The sequence below is a fragment of the Polyodon spathula genome, chromosome 36 (assembly GCF_017654505.1).
Source record: "Polyodon spathula isolate WHYD16114869_AA chromosome 36, ASM1765450v1, whole genome shotgun sequence".
Classification (NCBI taxonomy): domain Eukaryota; kingdom Metazoa; phylum Chordata; class Actinopteri; order Acipenseriformes; family Polyodontidae; genus Polyodon; species Polyodon spathula.
The window spans coordinates 4,551,072-4,574,009 of NC_054569.1; the positions used below are offsets into that span (position 1 = coordinate 4,551,072).

Sequence of the window (22,938 nt, forward strand, 5' to 3'; positions counted from 1 at the left end):
CCTTTCTTCGTGTTTGTCTTTATAGGAAAAGGCTGTACATATAAACAACCTTCATGGTGTTTATAAATCAATTGGCATTGTGTATAAACATCGAGTAATGGTTTAGAATACAGTTCAGAATACACACTAGAGCTCATACGCTGTCAAATAACCGACACAGGGGCTTGGATTATTATCTGGGCAGAAGCAAAACGCTAGGATGTTTAATAACAGTACCTGTTGCTAACCCCCTTTCACTGTTGATTATAGCCCTCAGCCCCTTCAACACGCCTCCACTCTCTGTAACAGACCGACACACACATTCAGCCCACAGACTGCACCGCGTCCTCCGCCTTAACATAATATATGCAGGTCCCCGCCCACTCTGCATCTCATTATCTCTGCCCGTCGTCAGGCTAGGTGAAGCAGCGCCGCCAGTTTGAAGCAGGTGTCCAACATGGCGATCATGGGTTGCGGATCTCGCTGTTCTTCGATCTTGTTATTCTTGGTTTCTGCGGCTTTTCTTCCTGATAAAGGTAGGACTGCGCTTTGGAAAACCAAGCTGGAGACGGCTGTGAAAAGCAAGTGTGTGTGTGTTTGTGTGTGGGGGGAGGACGGACTGCAGGAAAGTATTGGGATGCATTGACGCTGCGGATTGGGATGGGGGGGGTGATGTGAGAAGCGGCTCTGATTACACATCAGAGTCCGAGGCTTTTGCAACTAAACTAATAAATAGAGCAGAAGTTAAACAAAGCGGCGTGTCTGCCTTTGTGAAAGTGACAGTTTGATTTAGTTTCATGCGGGTGTTGTTCACAAACTGAATCACTGTGCAGGTCTGGAGAGGAAAGTGTGCGTGGATCTGGTACGCGGCACGGTGCCGCTGCTCTCCCGGAGTCCGGGGCACCTGTGTGACCCCTGCACCGGGCTTTAATTACCATCACAGAAGTGCACTTGCAACGAGAATGCGTGCTTTCAACTGCTTAGCTTGGTTTATATTTTATAATAACCGCACTTGCATGCCCTGTCGTCTTGGCGAAACCAGTGTGGCCGTAGCAGAAGGCTGCGTTTTAAGTAAAGCAAGACAAGGTTTTGCTCGTTGAAAAATGTGATACAGTATCCTCTGTCAGCTTCGATGCTTTTGCCTGGTTGTTCTTGAGTTGTCGGAGGAGAAATCATGAAAACCAGCGACGCTTCTGTTTTTAAATAGCATCAGCTGTGATTTGGCGCGCTGGAAGGTTGGTATTAAGTCCTGCAGAAAATGACAACATAGTAATTTACTGCAGAGGGGCAATTGTTTTGACCCAAAGCTTTCTTTAAATGTAGTCGGTTACCTGCCCTGCATCAAGCGCAGTGTCGGGATGTGATGAAAGGACGATGTAATAAGAAGCCAGGGCGTGCGTGTGTTGCAGATGGCAGTGGGGATTTCAAGTAAACATCCATTTCATTTTGGTGTATTTTTACTTGCCCTCTAATCTCATGGCTGCACAATATCGGGAATGCGTGTAATTGCAGGGCTGCGGTATGAGGCGACTGTGCCAGAACTGTGCATGTAATTAGCTAAGAGGTGGTTCGTGATGTTTACCGTGGATGATTTTAAATATAGGGTGCCTTGCAGAATTACTGGCAGCGATGCATCCAGTACACACTTTATGTAACGTTTAAAATAAATACACATGCACACAAGGGTTGCATGGAGATGGAAATGCATTTTGTTCAAAATAGAAACTCCATCTTTCTTGTTTTGTTGTAATATAAAAATATCGGGAGATATGCGTCATGTTCGATACAGTACGATTGGTTAAGAAGTTTATTTACACTTTATTTTTAATGAAGTTTGACCTTTTTTTTTTTTCTTAAATGTATATCTATTTTTTATTTTGTATTTAACGAATTAAATAGCCCGGTTTATTCATCTCATCCTGCCGGATTGCAGTCGCTGTGGGGTTGCTGCGTGGAGTCCGGTCTGTAGCAGCGTTGGGAACGAAGATGGCAGTGTTTGCTTTGAGTTTGAGCAGAATGGGTTGAAGACGCGCCAGTAAGTCGTTTCATTATGGAGAGCAGTTACTCAAATCTCACCGTTTCGTTTGCTTTATTTGTACAAGCATCAGCATGAAAACGCAGACGGTGCGGTCCGTCGCTCGTCAGAATGAACTTGCATGATCTATTTGAAATAATAATAATATGATCTGTACCCAACAAGTGGGAAATCACTTTGTATCAAACATAACAATCTCAACACAGACAACAACAGCGTAATAAATAAAACATGAGTCATCGTTTCAATAATCAAAATGACGCGCAGAGATTTCAAGAGTACATTTAAAGCTGCTTTCTTTCTTGCATTATTTTTTTAAGCACACAGTAGTTTTGGAACAGCTAGATGAAATGACGTTTGATTCATTCCCCCCACTAGACATCTGGCAAAGTCTGCCCCATCAACAGGCTGACGCTAATGTATCTTGGTGACCCAATGCAACTCTTGTTTGTAAAATTAATGGCACATTGCAATAGGAAAACCGACGCTGTGTTAGGTTACGCAGCGGTGCTTATCTAGAGTCTGGCAAGGAAATGGCTGCTACAATACAAGACTGGAAGCAGGAGAATCGTTGCGGAATAAACAGCGGCAGCAACTGACAGGACCGGGGCATTCACACGATAACCCACACCAGCCCGTTTCACTGTGTGGCAGTTCCATGCATGCAAAGCCATTGCAGGAAAATTAAACAGCCACTCTGCAGTGTGGGAGCCTGCTTTTAAACCAAGAGGTGAGACACTGACTGCAGGCATTTGACTCTTCTTAAACTGATAGGAGTGATTCATCGAGAGAAATCGCACCCTCAACAGGCAACTTGTTAGGACGCACACACTTGTAAATTCTTTTTTTTTTTTTTTAGCATGCATCTAACGAATCTCTCCTCACCCCCCACTTTCTCAAAGTGGCATGCAGCAATTCAGTACGCTGAGGTTTGAGCCTTGGTCTCCTAGCTCCCAGTCCTTCAGCTCACTTTGATTTTTTTTTTTTTGTTCTTCTTGCTACCAGGAGCCCTCATACCCTGGTTTATTTGATCTCTTTGCATCTTAAGCACGAAGTCTGCATGTTAAAACCACCTGTTACTCAAGACGTACCTGGAAAACCAGCGTGGGTAAAAGATTCCCTCAGCTGCTTTATTCGCTGAGATGCGGGGGTCATGCAGCTTTTAAAATCCATCTGTTACGAGGCCTGCGTGCCCCTTTCCACTCCCTTAATTCATGTAATAGCCTGGACAGAAGCAGCAAAGCAGGCCTGTCCTTTTACAGGTTGTGGGTATTGAGGTGCAGCACAGGTGGATGGTTTAAGTAGACTGCTGTGGTGTGTGCGTGTTAAGTTTTGCTGGTTCCAGTTTGTGCTGTTTGGTGTGATAAGGCTATGTCTGTGTTTTGATTAACCTTGTTAATTTTCCATGTAATCACAGCTTGTGGCAGGAGGCTGGCAGCAGCAAGTATAATCCGTGCACTAGGTGAAGTTTTTTTTAGTTTTTTTTTCTGAATATTTACACAGATGTCTTTGCAACTTGCTTATTTATTTTTAGTTTTTCCTTGCCTAATAGTGGAAATGAAAGCGATTTGGTGCTACTGTATCTTTTTTGGAGACACATTTTCTTCAAAAGGTGATTTAAAAAATAAATAAATAAATAAAGCTTTCTTTCTAAACGATCCCATGGGGGAAATGTTAATGGCAGCTCTTTTATTGTGTGCAGATTTCTGTTAACTGTGGAGCAGAGATGTGCAGGGAGGGGAGAGACTGTTTCATTACATAAATCAGCTGAACAGAAGCATTTATGAATGCATTATTTCTGGGTCAGTAAACATGAACTATTTGAAGAGGGAAATGCGTTTTGGACAGCTGGGCGCAGAAGTCTACGTGCTTGTCTTGAGTAATGTTTATGAATTTCATTTTATTACACCAAGTCTATCACAGTGGAGCTTTTCATACACAAACCGGGAACCGAAAACTAGTTTTCAGAAACAGTTCCAGGAGACCTGGTCTGAGGCAGCTTTGCTGTATCAAACCCCAGGTCTCCCCTGGTGTGCCGTGCAGCGGCCTGAAACCTAATCTCTTGAAACAAAGTGGCTTTGTGTTCCCTCAGCTTGATGGGAACCTAACCTTCATGATTGCAGTGGAGAAGCTTCAGCGATGTGTAAATAAGAGGTCAATGTGAAAATACTTTATTTTTTATTTTTTTATGTGTCTTTGATTTCCTTGACATCTTACTCCCAAAATACAAAGGCAGTTGGGTGATTGATAGCCCTGATGCCCAAGCACACTGTAAGCATGTTAACATTTCTGATGCACTTGCATGTGGCAGCTTGGTTAGTGACAGTACTTGGTCACAGGCTTGGAAATGACTGAAAAACAAAACCAGAGAAAAAAACCCTTCTTCAGTTGTACTCCCTTTATTTAAATGACTGAACCTTCTGCCTTATAATGATTCACTGACCCACATCCTGCTGGAGCGCACTCAGACCCATTGTTCAAACTGCTTTACATGCTGTCATAAGACGGTCTTTCCAAAATCAGCCCATTACTCATTATTTACAAACTCTTAACCAGGGACTCGGTTATACTGAGGCTCAGAAGCGCGTGGAAAGTGCAGGGTAATATCTGGCAGCTCTGCTGAGCTCTGCTAATCCACTGTGGAGTTCTGATGATGGATTAGTGCTGGATTCCACCAGCCTCCCAATATTGATCAAGTGCTCGCTTTCTCATTAACATGCCTGCAGACTGAAATAAGGAGGGATGCCGAGAGCTGACTCGCTTCCAGGTTTGAACTGCAAGAGGCCATCAATAAAGCTTGTCCTTAAGTCGTTCACTTCTGATTCCACTAATTATTAGATCACGACCTGTGGGAAACCAGTGTTCCGTCCGTCCGTGGGCGTTCCAAAGCTACATGGTTTTTCATTACTCAAAGACTGGCTGATGGGAAGAAATCCCAGGTAGGAACAACAGCCAGCTGAGCAGAGTTTAACCTGTTAGATGAGTAAATCAAATCAAAACATCAGCTCATTTCTTTAGTAACTGCTGCTAGAGTTGATATTTTTGTAATCATTTTTTTTTGATAAAGGCAACCAGCTCAGGACTGGTTATGTCTTCTGTCAACCTTCAGTTTCTCTGCATTATTGGAGGTACTGTAGGTGCTATAGAAACGGTAGGAGTCTGTGCGTGTGTTCTGTGATTTACACAGTGCATCCCCAAGCTTTACCTGTACCATGTCCCCATGTGCTCTGGTAGTGTACATAGAGGCTGGCAGAATAAAGCACAACACTGCTGTGCAGGCTGGTTTAATAGCAGTTCAGGGTAATCTGTTTCTCAGATGTGACGCCTGTGATGTGCTATTGAGAGGACAAACGGCTTGTGAGAAAGCACCTTGAATGAAATGGCTGCAATTCTTCTTTGCGTTGGCTGCAGAGAGAGTTGATTTCACATTTGCTCGAGTTTTCTTTTCTTGCACCTACAAGGCATTGTGCTATGCTGCACAGTGCTGTATTTGCAGCTGCCAGCGCCTATGGCTGTGCTGCACAGTGCTGTATTTGCAGCTGCCAGCGCCTATGGCTGTGCTGCACAGTGCTGTATTTGCAGCTGCCAGCTGCCTGCAGCTGGCTGCTGCTGCACAGTGCTGTATTTGCAGCTGCCAGCGCCTATGGCTGTGCTGCACAGTGCTGTATTTGCAGCTGCCAGCGCCTGGCTGTGCTGCACAGTGCTGTATTTGCAGCTGCCTAGCTGCACAGTGCTGTATTTGCAGCTGCCAGCGCCTATGGCTGTGCTGCACAGTGCTGTATTTGCAGCTGCCAGCGCCTATGGCTGTGCTGCACAGTGCTGTATTTGCAGCTGCCAGCGCCTATGGCTGTGCTGCACAGTGCTGTATTTGCAGCTGCCAGCGCCTATGGCTGTGCTGCACAGTGCTGTATTTGCAGCTGCCAGCGCCTATGGCTGTGCTGCACAGTGCTGTATTTGCAGCTGCCAGCGCCTAGCTGCACAGTGCTGTATTTGCAGCTGCCAGTGCCTATGGCTGTGCGCATCGTGCTGTATTTGCAGCTGCCAGCGCTCTGCATATTAACCATTTCATTCCTGAGAGTCGTTCTAGCTTTACTAGTCCTGCTTTTCAAAGCTGTCTTCCATACATTTGTGAATAAATTAACCTCGTTTATCCTCCTGAACGTGTTTCAGTGTCCATTGTAGGTGAAACTTAATCAAAAAGAATTTGTTTTCTGGTCGTTACCCTTTAAGATAATGCCGTCTTTCAAAATTGGTAGCTTAATTTGTTCTTATAATTTTTTATTTTTTTTGGAAATTTCTGGCTCACAAGCCAAAGCTGGTATTCTCCATTTCCATCCTAACAGCTCAGTACCTCATTCGACCCAGTGAAATCCTTCCAAAACCAAGGGAGATGTTAATGCTGGGGGGGGGGAATTGCAAGCATGACTCTAATCCATCACCGATTCCAAGTACAATCCCTTCCCTGTCTGCAGTGAAAGGCATTTTTCTGCTGTGACATCAATGTCAGTAGCCCAAGAAACAAAGGAGATTTAAAGAGTGCTCGCTAGCTATTGTAACTGGGGTAAACTGTGGGAGTAACCACTGGGCGGTTGCCATGCCAACATTTATACAATCATATTTGAACTAATGCATCGTTTTTTTGAAAAATATTAGAGTGAACATAAAAATGAAGCCAATCTTTCCAGGCTCCTGTGCGATGTTACTTGAATATGTGTTTGAACCTTTATGCTCAAACAAGAGAGCCATTGATTAATAGTTTGCAATGGGGAGGGGGGAGCCTGGGTCCCAAGGGACCCCCGGACAGAGCCCTGTATTCACTGTCTTTTTTGTACGTGATTACCCCGCTCTTAATATATGACCCTCCAGGCTTGGGTTAACCAAGTTCACGCCACATTGCCAGTTTCAAAATTCCAGCATTTCGGACATCTTTCTGCAATGATTTCTGCACAAAGACCAATTTGTTTTTTTTTTGTTTTGTTTTTTTACCCTGAAGCTGCAATTTAAGAAGGTCACAGAATTATTTTGGGGTGCTGCATTTATTAAGGAGGGCCTATTGTTGAGCTGCGGTATAGAGAACAGACAGAGGGTCTCTCCGCACATGAATGAATCGCTGATGTGTGCTGAAATATTAGACGCTCGTGAGTTTGTTTTGTTTGCTTACAGGGCTCCCAAATGGGCTTGAAGGCACAAGGCAGTTTGCTGTCTGAGTTGCTGCTCTGTGGCTCTTTAAAATATTAACAGAAACATGCAATAGTGAGGAAATGTCATTTCATAGTTTTGGAACTTTTAAGGCGAATCCATTTTGCCCTGTCAAAATGAGAACAGCAAAATATAAAGCAGAAATGTATTTATGCTTCCTGTTGCATTAAATGCATTACCTGTACAGTATTGTCATTTTAAATAACTGGATATTCTAATAATTGAAGCAATGTGTTGCAGAAGAGAAAGAAAAACCATTTGTGTTTGAACCAGATCATTTTTTGGGGGTCTTTTGGTTCAGTTTGTTTTTCAAAGCACAGAAACAAACCTGGTCCTCCTTCACACAAGAGCTCTTTCAATTGATGCAAAACTGAAACCACTTCCTGTGGGGGTCTGAGTTTCCGTGAGCATATGAACTTGAGGAGTTTGGTTGGATTGTTTCATTGAAAAAGCAAGATCGAGTGAAGCAGCGAAACAAACTCTCTTCCAGGGGGTTTCTGTTGCACTGTAGTGTGATGTGAATACAGACGTGTGTGCAAGAAAACCTCAAGTGTCTGCCTGAAGCAGCAGTCTCTACAGGCAGCGCTGCTCTCGGACTGTTCCCTGTTTGAATATATCGGGAAGGGTGGGGACCAGGCCAAGTCCCAGGCAACATTGGAAAGCAATTATGTGTTTTGGCATTTACTGAGAATGAACCAAGCCACCATCCAAAGCAGGCACCTCAAACAGCATGGCTCCCACATGCAATACATGGTGGTGTTGTAGATCCAGCCTTTTTCTGTTACATGCATACGTTATATAATGTGTGCGTGTGTGTAATATATATTATAATTTCAATAGAAAGAACTAGTATTTTCCTTTGAAGCAAATTAAACTATGTTTGCGTCTGTCTTTATTTATCTATTTATTCATTTGTGCAACCCCACAGTATCAGTGCGCTCACCATTTATTTACAGGTAAACTGCCGGTTAGTCATTACATGAATATACCTCCACATTAAAAGGAAATTGGAAACCATCTTATTAGCCAGAGGTGTAGAGCTACGCAGAGGGAGTTAATGAACTGGGGAATTGAAATCTGAGACACAAGCGTTGGTGGTGTTGTTGTTGTTTTTGTTCTCCCACAGAACACATCAAAGATGATAAAAGCCGTCTCCCATGCAGGTCTCTGTGGCGCTTCTGTTTCCCTGTTCATATTTCACACTGGTTGAAATGAACAGGTAATTAAGTAACGTGTGAACAGCTGTTCTGCAGTCCAGGTCACACGGTTGTTTTTTTGCGTTGAACCTCCATCTCTAGAGAGCTGCTGTGAAGTTGATTAGACTTCAGCCAAGTACTGCAGATTGATGTGAATTAACTAATGTACCAAAGTACTTTCCTATTGGCTGCGCTGTGTCTGAACCACATCAAGTGAAATCGGAGGCGTCAAAGCAAAGGTTTGAGTGAAACAGCAACCCAGGCTTTCAGTTTTGAAAGGTCGAAGACGTCCGTTCGTTCCACATAGCCCAGTAATGCAGTCTGACTTTAAAACTGCAATATATTACATTGTTAATGCATGAATCGTGTCAATGTGGATAGAAAGTAAATATCTACACCCACCCCTCGTTATATCGCCCCTTGCTGTGCCGTGGGTTCGGATACATCGTGGTCCTGCAGTTGGCTCCCCGTTTCTAGAGTCTAACTACACATGCCTTAGCGGCGATATACAGAGGCATATATATACACACACAGTATAGGCTATTTCACTTTCAATTACTGTTTGTTTTATTTTGTACTGCACATGACAAACAAATAGAAACGAAGCATTAATATCGTACTGTTATCATGTACACACACACACACACTGCACAGAACTCAAAGCTAATTAAATATCTGCTTGCTGAAGCAGTTTTTATTTTCACCAACGAGGTGTTCTGTTGTGGCAGTGACGTCAGCTCCCTAGTTTCTTTCAGCGGGTTTGTGCATTTGAGAAACGAGGAGGAACACTCATGAAATTAATCGGAGATTTAAGTCAGTGCATAGCGGATTTATACTGTGCGTGCGTGCGTGCGTGCGTGCGTGCGTGCAGCAAGTAAGATTCAAACAAATGACTTGAAATGAAAGTGAAAGTTTCACTTTCAGTAACAGGAAGAATAGGAGTCTCAGAATTCCCCTTCCTCACAACTTCCACGAGATTCAGATTTGTAAAATGGGTTTGTGGAGGTTTAAGGTTTTATTTTTTTTTTCAAAACCTGTGCACAATGCAAATCATACAAATTAATCCAGCCCCCACCAGGGTGTATTTGTGTGGTACCCAGCCAAGCGTTGTAAGATCTGTGTAGAGTCTGGATAATGCTTTTTTGATACTTCTGAACACAATGATACAATATAGGGCTATATATTATTATTATTATTTTTTTTAAGAAGGATAACTTGGGAGATCCCATAGAGTCCCCGGGCCTTACTTACTGGAGATTTGGTCATTCTCATGGGGATTTTATTAGAACAAAGAGATTCAAATTCAAAGCAGCTTTAAATCGCTGAGGTCACATTACATGAGAGCTTCATAAAACTCCCCGGTGTACACCCACAGTACCTGAGCCCTGTTCCCAGGGGTTCCTGCAGTCACTGTATAATGCCAGCACAAGCTGCTGGGAAGCGTTACCATGCGCAAGCAGCTGCCAACAGACCTGCTTGCATTTTGCCGGTATTAAGGGATTATGAGTTTAGCAAGTTGGCCTGTTGCTGTGCTGTAAAGCAGCAGGTAGGTTATTTTGTGTGAGCGTCTTTCTTGGAATGATCTGTCCTGTACTTTAGTGAATCTGCTGCTGAATGCTTTACACACACAGTCTGTTCTCATTAAAAAAGAACTGGGATTAAGCAAACTTCCTGATACCACAGATTCTCTCCATTGCCCCGGCCAAATTTAGCAGTCACTTATTGTAAGTGACGTCACTGAGTGTGTTGGAAGATTTGTGTGGCTTCTTTGATGGTTTCCATTGTTCACACGAATAAGGGCTTGTGTGAATCATTAGTAATTAGATTTGACTTTTTATCTCTTCACAATGGCTTTGGATGATTGAGAGTACTGAAACAACGATGCCCTTCAAGTAACATCCTGTAATCAGCTGGTTGTGGTTTAGCTGGGTTTCATTTTCTTTTTAACTGGTCTGCTCCAGTGTGTTTTCTGCATTTCATGTTAACACTTGCTGTAAAGCGTCAAGGGCAAACACAGATCTCGTAATGCATTTGAGGAGAGAGAACCAGTGGCACTGAAACTTGGTCCTGTGGCGTGCGTTGGTCTCTGAGACAGGATCCAGTTTCTACGTCTAAAGTATACTGTAAGTCTTAACATCATTACCACTCTGCAGTAAGGGATAGACAAACACAGACCCGCAGAGAACCTTCTGGAGCTATGAAAGCAGCAAACTCGGGGTTCTGTGTTTTAAAATTCCCAAACTGGGTGCATGAATCCAGGTCAAAGAAGAGGGCATGTGCATGTTTTCAGGATAGCTCTTTCACAGTGCTGTGCCATGCAACGCCTGCCACTCAGAAACGTTTATACCTTTACATTGTGTAGCCCCTAGGCATGACTTCGTTTTTTTGACAGGGTGTGATTTTAACAGTTGTTGCTGTTTTCATTTTAAAACCATGTACAGTACAGTCTTCCTAATCTTAAATCGCTTATTTAGTTATGAATGCTGCAGCTGAATACACAGCTGTAAGAAGCTGTAATGATTTTTATCTTGGACTGCTGCTGCTGCTATGGGCCAAAATCTCTTGCAATTATTATTATTTTTTTAAAGCTCAACAGAGCTTCCATTATATAACAGAATTCACACTGTGAGTAAGTAAAGTGATGTCTGTAAAACCCTGTTTGCAGTACGGATTGCATTCAGACCTGGGACCCTCTCCACTCTGTACCAGTATTTGTTTGTGTACATGACCAGTGAGATACAGTATGGGATTGTGCAGATCTGGGCATCATATTGCCAGAGCCCAACAACTGACCATTTCTTTTTTTGGTTTTAATTGACAAGCTGCTTCGTAGACATTGTTTCAGACTTTTACAGAAAGTATAAAAAAGCGTGGCCAATAATGCAAGCGACGCTTCTACTGGACCTGCCTGAAGAAAGGTTTTAGAACCTGTTCCCAACACTTTTACCCTTGTTAAATACACTAAGAGTCCAGTAAAGTCTTGAAGTGGAGCTACGTGGAGGGAAGAGTTTTTTTTTTACTTGTCTCTTTTTTTCTCATTTTGAATTGAGTGTTTTGAAACGTGAATCGGCAGTGCGGTTCAGATGAGTTCGGACCAGATTTCTGAGCTGAAATTTCACCCGCTGCAGTAAAGAGCTGTCATCGTCACGCAGGGAACCCGGTCAGCGATGCATTCTTACACAAGGGGTTAATAAGACAAAATAACCAGCTGCTTGAAAATGTGAAGTTCTGCAACAACAAAACGTGTGGAGAGACTTGAACGATTTCAATAGCTTAACAATAAAACCGGCAACTCTGTTTTATATCCAGTTTGCATGGTTGCATTTTTTCATTTGAAAGTGGACTAGATCTGCTTTGTGTGGTATAACCCTATTTCCATCCTTGTGCCAGTTTCTCTGTAAAAGAAAGCAGTCTGTAAAAGTGGACCCTGGTTTCTCTCTGTTTTTCAGCATCTTTTTAAACCGTTTCTGCTTCTAAGCCTCTTAAAGCGGTTTATACTTGGAGTAGACTGTCTGGGCCAGACTGTGAGAAACTGTCACAATCTCTCCTGTACTTCCCATAAGAAGTGCTTCCTCCCAAAATAAACAGACTGCTACTTGCAGATTACGCTTGAAGAGGCAGGTGACGAGACACCGATTTGTAATCTAGGCTGAATAATGTCTCCAGCAATTACTGCTTCTAGCGTTTCAAACGCCATGCTCTTTAAAGAAGGACTCTGCATTTTAGGAGTGTCTGGCATGGGGTTTGGGGGGGGGGGATTAATAAGACACATAATATTACAACACTTTTAAATGTTGTTTTTGGTTCCCGACATGCAAGACAAATATTGAGTTGCTGCTTCAATACACACTCAAACTGTTTGTTTAATCATGATTTTGTGATTATTTAAGGTATACAGCAAGAAGAAAAATCCATGAGGCTGAATGCATCTACAAATGGGATTAGCACACCAGTGCTGCTGAGTTTTCCCTTGGTCAGGGACATTTCAACATTACTAACGAGCGGCAGTATTGATCTGACAGGACAGATCACTGTTCTTGGGATTGATTAGCAAAATAATTGGACTGCCGCTTGCCTTGTATTGGAAATGTCCACATTCAGGGAACAGATGTGTAAATGCGTCTTTTCTTTCCACTTGCTGATAACCAAGACGTGCACAGCTTACAGCTTGAGATGAAATGGAATAATGTACCGTTGGTGGAGCTTGTTAGAATTATGAGTTTACGGATCTAATCCCCCCGAGAGACTCTTTCACTGAAATCCACGACTCATTCATTTTCAAAATTAACTTCCCATTAATAGGCCGCTGCTTCACGCAGTCCTAAAATATCTGTGCTGTTCTCCATGTGGTGCAGCATATAATTTACCACAATAATATCCTTTTTTTAATAGAAATCGTACATCATTAAATTTACATCCCCTACAGTTTAATAAGCCTCTGTTAATTGCTAAATAATGCACAAGAGTTGGTTATGTGGTTGCAGCAGATGGTTGCTGGTGAGGCGCGCAGCAGAGGAATGCTCAACCCAGAGGTGTCTTGTCAGAGAAAGGCTGCACATGAACCTAAGTGGAGCTGTTGGCGTCTTATAGATCTGCAAGCACCTGGTAATGAGAATTATACACTTGTGTTGTCCGTGGCACGGTTATATCCGCCGCAGAATGGAAAACTGGTCCCTGCCTTCCGAACTTCGTTTCTGAGTAGAGAGGCTGTTTAACAATTCTTCTCGTGCGGCTTCACAGCATTGAAGTGATGGATGTGTTTAAATATCAGCAAGATTATTTCTAGAAAAAATAAATAAATGAATAAATACCTGCGTCCAGGGTAAACTCATTTATCTACCTGCTTATGTATTGAATGTGTTCACACCAGGAGGGGCCCTTGTGATTTGACAGCTCATTTCCACAGACATCAGAGTGAACACTCGGCTGTCATCGGCACGCATATTAAGAGTCTGATGTGATCCTCTAAACAACGGCTCTTACTGTGTTCAGTGGTGTGAGGGGCCTTCTCTTGTGAAGCTCCTAAATTCTGGAATGCTTTGTCTTCTGTTGGGGGAGATGGAACTTTTACTGTTTTTAAATCAAGATTGAAAAGGTTTCCTTTTTTTTTTTTTTAAACTAAATAGCTTCTCAATCTTAGTTTTCCTCGTTCTGAGTGTTCCGCTTTTTTTTTTTTTTAAGATTACATTTATGTTTTTAATTTTAATGATTTAATTTTTTCTTTTTGGTCTGTGTGAAATCTTTTGCGATCCATGTGATGAAAGGCGCTCTAGAAATGAGAACTGTTGCAAGGAGGCGGTCGATAAATCCTCAAACATTAAAAGGCAGAGGTATTTATATCTGCCAGTGCTGGGATCATTACAATAAACCCATTGTGTACACTGTGCACACAAACAGTGAGGAAAACCAACCCAGCAGAAATCAGATAGCAGGTTCAATCATTTACAAGCATTGCTGCCTACACTGCACCAGACTGGGCTTGAAGAAGACTTCCAGAGCTTCAAAGATGCTTAGCTCAAGGCCAGTACATTACCCTGACCATGGCCATGAGGCCAGGAGAACTCTGGGACAGCTTGCACTGAACCACTCTGTATAGTACCTGAGGACAGGAGAACTCTGGGACAGCTTGCACTGAACCACTCTGTATAGTACCTGAGGACAGGAGAACTCTGGGACAGCTTGCACTGAACCACTCTGTATAGTACCTGAGGACAGGAGAACTCTGGGACAGCTTGCACTGAACCACTCTGTATAGTACCTGAGGACAGGAGAACTCTGGGACAGCTTGCACTGAACCACTCTGTATAGTACCTGAGGACAGGAGAACTCTGGGACAGCTTGCACTGAACCACTCTGTATAGTACCTGAGGACAGGAGAACTCTGGGACAGCTTGCACTGAACCACTCTGTATAGTACCTGAGGACAGGAGAACTCTGGGACAGCTTGCACTGAACCACTCTGTATAGTACCTGAGGACAGGAGAACTCTGGGACAGCTTGCACTGAACCACTCTGTATAGTACCTGAGGACAGGAGAACTCTGGGACAGCTTGCACTGAACCACTCTGTATAGTACCTGAGGACAGGAGAACTCTGGGACAGCTTGCACTGAACCACTCTGTATAGTACCTGAGGACAGGAGAACTCTGGGACAGCTTGCACTGAACCACTCTGTATAGTACCTGAGGACAGGAGAACTCTGGGACAGCTTGCACTGAACCACTCTGTATAGTACCTGAGGACAGGAGAACTCTGGGACAGCTTGCACTGAACCACTCTGTATAGTACCTGAGGACAGGAGAACTCTGGGACAGCTTGCACTGAACCACTCTGTATAGTACCTGAGAACAGTTGTATTGCTTCACAGTACACTGTGCGAGAGATCTTGGGGCTCACCAGTGTGTGTGAGCCTGCACGCTGTGAATGAGAGAGACAGCAGGACTGGTTAAGATCACTGCCCATTCATGACTCTGTATGATGAACTGGATCGGATTGCAATTCCCTAAATGTTTCACCCTTTAGTGTGCATTTAAACGTTTAAAATGGAACGGTAAAAAACGAATCGCTCAAGTAATTGAATGCAGGGACTTGCAATAAAATGTTTATGGTGATGTTGTATTTTATATAGCTTTGAGCTGAGCACTTTATTTTTACACAAGGTCATTCAGTATCGCAGTGTGGCAAATCACTGCGGTTAAACAAAAGAAACCGAGCCATGAGAAGAGGATTCAGTACCACGACTGACCTTTACTTGGCCACGTTGCTCTTTGTGATTCTGGCTGTCCTTGCAATCTAAATCTTCCAGAGAAAGGGAGACGGAAAGAGATCCATTGCTTTGATTAAATATCTGTTTGTGGTTTGCTCAGAATGCATTCCCAGAGGCCTTTGCGTTTGACAGAGATGTCGGTGTGCTGGCCATCACTGCACTCTTTGCCAGCGCGGTCCAGTGACGCGAGTGCTGTTCTTATACGTGGTGTTTTACTTACTATAGTAACTACAGCATACAGTACTGTACATTTACATTGAAGAATCTATAATAGAAAATATAACTGGAGGCTTAACATGTTAAAGCTTTCCCTGTGAGGTGATCGTGAAGTTTCAACAGATACAAAACCTGTTCCGCCCTGCAGAACAAAATCGATTGTTTCCCTCGGTTAACTGATTTAAACTGTGTATTGATCCTGTGCTCCTGTGTAAATAGAAGTGGAGGATTTGCAGTTAGCCACCAGCAACACTCCGGTGCCCGAGTGGACAGCTTATACCCGGCAGGGCTGGCAGGACCCTGGTGGGTTTTGTCTAGACGTTGTGAAGGATAATGCTTACTGAGCCGACTTTTAAACGGCTCACTGTTTTGCTGGATTTTTCTATGAAGGTGGGATTCGTATGGCACATATGAAAGGTTGGCAGTCTGAGCATTTTTAAAATGCCAAGAAAGTGAGTCGTGCAGGTTCTGTGCAATACTGTGCAGAGACTGACTGGCTCAAAACGGAAGCCTAGCAAGCAAGACTTCTCTGTGAATGCTGGCCAATCTACCATAGCTATTTATTTTGGATTTTATTTCACGACGTCAGTCTTTATAACAAAATTGAAAAAGGGTGTTAAGCACTGTGTAGAAATTGAAAAGACTTGCAAGTGTATATACTGCAGACAAATACATTTGGCCTATCATGCCTTTTAATTTGCTTGTAAGCAGCTCTTAACACAGCTGCTTCTTTGCTGGAAGTGTGCAGCTGCATCATTTCAGCTTGGAGTGTTGACTTCCTTGTGCCTGGTATTTAAAGCTGGTTATTAAGTTGTTGGTACTGTGAGTTTGTTTTAGGATTCAGCTCACTAACACCACATTCTTTGCAGTGGTCCATTCAGAAGCACTAGGCATGGTTAGAATGTTAATGTGCATTGTTCTAGAAGTTCTGTGCTTCCTTTGTTTCTGGGTCAGGTAAGGTTTCTCCCGATGCTGCCCGTACCAGCTGCAGGGATAGCAGAACCCTCACTCTGTGCAGATCACCAGCCCTGTCAGGTACAATAAGAGTCTTGCTTCAGTACAGGCATTATTTCTGTTACCGTCAAAGCCAGTGCCGAATCCAATAATAACAATAATCATTTAATAATCCACTATAAACAAGCATTTAATAATCTGACCATTAGCTATCTGTTCATGCTGAGAGGCTATGGAGAGGCCGCGCTGGTCGTCCTGTGGGGAGGCCGCGCTGGTCGTCCTGTGGGGAGGCCGTGCTGGTCAGCCTGCTGTCAGCTGACCCACGATGAGCTGTCAGCACGTTGCCCAGTTTAGGAAACGGTTCTGTTTCGATGGCGACACGACGACAACAAACTCAGCGCAAGCCAATCGCACCTGATAGCGAGGGAGCCGTTTTCAGCATGTGTAAACTATTCTTATAAAGAATATCACTGTTTAAAACACTTCTCCGTGACACACATTCAAACAAATGCACCGATCCACCACTGCTGAGGCCCAATACAGTTTAAGGACATGCCTATTGTAACGTTTCCTAATCCTCTTCACAGAAGGCTCTTCCTTTATACCTGTTCAGAGCAGCCAGGGCAAGCTGTGTCTTTCCACACTGCACCTGTTGTGCCAGCGTGTTGCTGTTCATGTCATATCTGCACCTTTCCAGAACGTTGTTATAATCACTGCATTCTCTCTTCTCCACGGTAGCCTTTTAGAGGGTTAACCTTGCAATGGGTGAGCAATACTGTACTTAATTGCAATTTCCCCCTTCTATTATCCAGCACTGGAGAGAAGTCGTTCAGATCCGGGCTGTGAAAATGAGTGTTCTGTCATGTGGGAATTGGCAGAATGGCACAGCAGCAGCACTATTAATTACACACGACAATAGCTGTGGACGAATAGCAATAGGAATTCGAAGGGTTAATGTTATCTATTAATTGTACTTAAGGGTGGAACATCCTTCCGAGCAGAGAAACCCCCCCTCGTAGTTTCTCTCTTCAGACCGATGGCATTGGCCCTTGTATTGTAAGCAGTAAGTAAATGGCTTTTATTTAGGGTGTTGTTTTGTGCTGGTGAAACAGTTTTTCAAGGCCCTGACACTAAATTAAGCTTCAGATAGACCCCCCCCCCCCCCCCCCCACACACACACACACACACACAGTCTGCCTAGGGAGTAGATTAAAAAAAACAAAACAGGAAAACAAATACAGCTACAAGAAGTGACAGGCACAGGATTAGCACAGCAAGTTTTTTACTCAAACTGGGGAGAAGGGTAATTAATGTTAAGTAATCAGCCAATCCATTTGCATAATAAATGTCGGATAATTATGACTTCTGTTAATTAGCTATATATATATATAGAGAGAGACACACACAGACAATGCTTGTGTCGGACAGTCATGTAGTAAAGGGCTCTGGTAAATGTTCTAGCTGTTTGTAATTAAGGGTTGGAATTTGATACAGGCATGTCTTTCATTTTCCAGTGCTGGTCTGCTCAGTGATTATATCCAGCTTGGTTTTTCCCTTGCAGTGAACGGCAATTTCTTATGTTGGCACTAGTGGCCTGTATGTGATGGGAATGTCCAGTTAATTTGCACATTTTTCAGGGTCATGTGCTTCAAGTGCCATAGTTTGAAAAAATAAATGAATAAATCAAAAACTGTTCTGAAATGTGATAATAATAATTTAAAGCAGGAAAGAGTCGGATGTACCTCTGGGATATCATTACTATGTAAGTCGCAGAACCCTGGGGACAGTGCTGGTCAATGTGAAGTCATTAGCAAGTTTATTTTGCTGGGTGAATTAGAAGATGCAGTGTGTGGGTAAAGCAAAGCAAATATTATTTCTTGAGGATTCTGCTTAGTGAAGCCTTTGATCAGATCTCGAGTGATTTTGTAGCGAACACGACTGTCCCTGTTTCAAAAGGAAAAGCAAATGCAAGCCTGGCCTGCTTTTGGGAGCCGCTTCAGCTTGCAAACCCTCGGCTCGGCTGCCCGCTGTTCCATGTTGCAGGAGGAGACTAGGCTTGTGCTAATTCAAGTGTAAACCACATGCGTGTATCTGTGCATTGCTGCCTTCGCTTGACTGAAATAAACCAGGGAACCATCTGCAAGGGTGTGGGCTGGGTCTGCTTTGGGCAAAGTCCTCTGCAGTGTACAAAACCAGATGAGCGTGAGGCAGTTTGGAACTGGGGGGAGGGTAGGGGGTGTGAATACAAGTTCTCCTAGCTGTGTGTGGTAAACAAGAGGTGTGTTAATGTTCTGCTGTGCCAATTAAGGTCATTAACTTGTGCATTTAAGAGAATTGCTCTGATCTGGTAAAGCAGATCGCAGTATATACTTGGAATTTAGTTTTTGAGCAAGGTTGCCTTTCAATTTTTTCTTGGATCCAGCCCAATGTTTTGTGTGCAGCTTGCTTAAGATAGCAGAGGTCAAAGTGCATTGTCTGAATGCAGCGCAATGGAAATGAGCAAGCTTCTGCTGTTTACTCTTGTTCGCTGCCTCAAAGACGGAGGGGGACCCTTCTGACCGCGTGTGCTTTGCTTCCTTGCAGCTGTGTGAGCTGCAGTTCTTGTCAGGTGGTGTGTGCGCGCGTGCGCTGGGTTCTGTAAAGCAGGATTCACTGCCGCTCCTCTGCTGTGTTTGAACGGGTGAACTTGGATTGAGATCCTCAGCTCTGACAGTGAAAAACACAGCAGTGCATTAAGAGGTCAGTGAGTGGAGCGGGGATATGCTGCATTATTCAGTGTCCGAAAGCAAACAAGGTGAAGCTTGTCGTCGTGACGCTGGCGGGCAGCTGAGGGTCTTTGGGATTTGTCCAGCGCTCAGCAGGAGTGACCGTTCAGCACATGTTCAAAGGCTTGATGTCCTGTGGGGTTTGAAAGTGCGCAGTGCTTCGTACTGTTTTGAGGAAAAGAGGCACTGCAAGGTTTTATAACTGCAAGCTGTAAGGCACTTTTTATTAAGCTTTTAAACCTGGTGCTTTATGCACGGTTTAAAATGTACAAAAAACCTGAAATAGACAAATATGCACCCCACCCCCCTTTGCAGGCTACTCTTAAAGATAGAGTAGCTGATGAAAGTCGCTCAGTATGGTGTAACATTCACTTGCCTTTTACCTCTGAGGTCTTGGGTTCGAATGTCCCTTGATCACAACTGAAAGGAAGTTCAATGGTCTCGATTTTCCCTCCTTAAAGGCAGGACAACTTTGAGCATGAAAAGAACTTGACAGGAGACAAAGCGTCCCAAAAACGGCAGCTAAGAATCCTGTTTTTACCCGGGCTGCTCTGCAGGTGCAAGCTGACATCGCTCCTGTTGCCCCACAGCAATACCTCTGCATGGCACATCTGCAGTGAAAGGAGATTGATTACAGCAGTGACTTGCTGTGCTACGGAGGATGCGTTTGTTGTGAATGCCGTGCACAGCAGACATCCATCTCTTTTTGAACATGCTTCTTTCTAATAGATTTCGCCATTCAGAGTGAAAGCACTGCAGTGGGAGTTCTGCTTTCATATTAAAGGCTACAAAAAGTAAATATGTTTCTTTTCCAGACTTATTCCTTTTTTTTTTTTTTTTTTTTTTTTAAATCCAAGACGTGTACCTATTAAAATGCCTCGTGGTGGACAGAATCCATTTGCTGCTCAAGAGCTCTAGGTGTGTTGACATTCCACAGATTCACTGCTTGTTTGCAAAGCTCTGCAGAGCTCAGATATTTATTAGAGCTATCTTACCTACTAATTAGTTGCAGGAAGAGAGTTTTTTTTTTTTTTTTTTTGTTTTTTTTTTTTGTAGCTGGTCTTGTGGGGGGTTGTTTTTTATTGCTTTGCCACTGTGGAAGAGTCACTGAGAAGAAACCAAACGTACTTCTTTCTGCATGTAAGCTGTTAACAAGATAAGCAAGCTGATAATGAGCTGAGGGCTCTTCTGCTGAAGTGAAGGTTGTAAGCAGTATAGTACTCTATAGTTATTGTACTCTTGTTAAAGTCTTGGGGCCAGATAGTGTAACACTTGGCTAATCCTACTTGTTCCAAACACCTTTATATATCCATTTGCAGAAATGTAAAGATACTTGGCCTCCGTGCATTATTCTGTAGCTGTAATTTGCGTCTGATGGTGTACGACCAGCCCTACAGTACGTAGCAGTAGATATTTGAGGACTGGGATAGCCTGGCTGTAGTCTTTGATGCTTCTTATATGTCACACATTGCCATTGTGTCTCCCGTTGCTGTGCATTCTCGCACACAACCAACGAAGAGCAATGCAGGCTGGGATAGGCGTCCTGGTTTGTGGAACCAGACTTCTGATTTATTACATCGGGCAACAAAAGAAACCGCTGACTGGGGGGGAATAATAAAAAAAAAAAAAAAAAAAAAAAATCTATACTGCCTGTGTTGTTGCGTCAATTAACGAGACAGGCTCTGTGGAACGACTTGGAAGCCCACAATGGATTACAATAGCAAGAGATGGGAACCAAAGCTCAGGACACAGAGTGGCATTGTGAGCACTCAATTAAACCAGTGTAGGGAGCTCTTCCTTTTGGAACAATGCTCCATTCATGTACCGCTTCACTAATGACAGTTTGGCTTGACCGAGGCCAAGGAGCATCTCCACAGTGACAAATATTAGATTGTTCTCTGTCATGAGCTGGCTATCTGTTTGCCAAGTATTGTATTGCAAAAAAACCCCAAAAAAACACCAGCAAGTATGATTCCTTTGATCTGATGCGCAACGGGGGTCAGCGTTTATGAGCAGCGTCATGACAACTGCAATAACGTTTTTATGCTGTAGTATATTTTTTTGGGAAGAGGGAAAGTTTTAGAAAGGAAATGCCCCGGATGAGCGAGATGCTTTCTAAAGAGGTGATGATGATGATGATGACGTGAACAGAAGCTGGGTTTTGAATGTGTGAAACAACAAAACCTGATGAAATGATTCAAAACATCCCTCAAATATTTCGTATTGCATCTATTTTCACCGGGCCGTCCCCATTAATGACATTATACACTGGGGCCTGTTTTGAGCTGGTAAAGGCTAAAATGATCGGTTTGTGGGGGTCAGAGAGAACTCCTGTGTTAATAATGTGAATAGGAACTGCAGAGTCCTCCGGGAAAACGATGCACTCTGCATGAATTGGCCTGCCACAGGAGACTAATTGAATACTCTTGCCACAGTACTGAGGGCTGCCACTCTGTTGGTGGTGGAGGGGTTCAGATGCTCGCTGTTAATTACTGTGTTTTCAGGTGCAGCTGTGGTCACAGTGGAAATCACAAGCTGTGCATGTCTGCTTCACTTCAGTCCTTCAGAAGTACTGTGCGCAGTTCTTCACTCTAGGTTGTCTCCATGGTACTACAGAAGGTCCAGAGTCTTGACTATGGGACTGAATAACGACTCCTGTGACCTCAGCTTGGTGTCAGCCCTCCGCCTTTCCTGACGTGAACAGTATCAGTCCCTCTCTCTCGGCATACGTGTTGAGGCTTTGGGTTTAGTGTAATAGACTACGTTTTAGACTACGGTGTGAGAACCATCCTGGTCCTTCAGAACAGGTTGTTCTGGAAGGGATAAGTTCCGGGAGGAATCCACAGTGAAATGCAACGGCTTGAATATAGAGCCAGCTGCCAGCTGACCCCACCTTTTATCATCGAGGAGTTTGTTGGCAGAGTTGCAGAATGAAAGCTGTTTTTTTTCACACTGCTGTGGGAGAACTGGTCCTGCGCTCAAGCATAACTTCAGTATGTCTTTATTTTGGTTTCCAGTTAACCTGGCGAGGGAGTGCGCAAGTGGATTGAGAAGGAAGCAGACGGCATGCAAATGCACAGTAGAACTTGCATGGAAAGCTTAAGCCAAACGTATTTCCTTGCTGAAGCTGTTTTAAGTTCTGCCCCATGGAGACCTGTGTGTGTGGAATCCAATCTATTTTGGATTTATAAAATGCAGCCAAGCAAGATAATCCAGAGCAGCAACGGTTGCTGCTGTATTTCTTCCTCCTACAGCACCTTTTAATTTGCTTGGCGTGGATGGAGTGCCACTGCACAGATGACCTAGTTTTGAGTGGACTTCCTGTGAGCTTGCGCCAGTATGAAAGGGGACTCTGCCTGGCAGAAAGCCATGGTTCCAAACCTAATAAAGCTGTCAGCAAGTACAGTGATCGCTATCGAGAAATCTCCCAGATCTTTTTCTTGTTGATGTTGTTATAAATAGAGATTGGTTGGTGTGTTTCAGCTGACAACCAGGTAAACATATTTGGAAAGACAGAGCCACTCTTAAGCTCCTATTTTTTGCTGCTAAGCTTTGGACCAAACCAGATGCTGTTCAGGCAGTGTTCCAGGCGGTTCATCTTTCATTTTATTAGAACTCCGAAGTTGTTTTCTGACTTCTCTGCAGGGTAGTGGAGTTAGAAAACAACGTTTAGAGCAAAGCAAAATAAGCGTTTTTGTTGCCTGACAGCAGTGCGTCAGATCAGAGGCTTTGATACATGGCTGCAGACTGCCTGTAAACTCCAAGTCAAGGATGATGTCGTGGTGCGCTTTGCAGGACATTGGTTAACATGAAAGCCACAGGTCAAAG

General features: G+C 43.6%; 1 protein-coding gene across 5 annotated transcripts in view; it reads left to right on the forward strand.

Moving 5' to 3' along the window:
* The first annotated feature begins 385 nt into the window (after positions 1 to 385).
* LOC121304030 (cell adhesion molecule 1-like) overlaps positions 386 to 22,938 on the forward strand; it is a 147,528-nt gene continuing 124,975 nt past the window's right edge. For 2 of the 5 annotated variants that reach the window (XM_041234979.1, XM_041234980.1), the window contains exon 1: positions 386 to 515. In XM_041234979.1, the coding sequence (XP_041090913.1) occupies positions 437 to 515 (79 nt within the window). In that variant the 5' untranslated portion in view covers positions 386 to 436. The remainder of the gene's footprint in view (positions 516 to 22,938) is intronic. The other 3 variants (XM_041234976.1, XM_041234977.1, XM_041234978.1) reach the window with 2 other exon arrangements.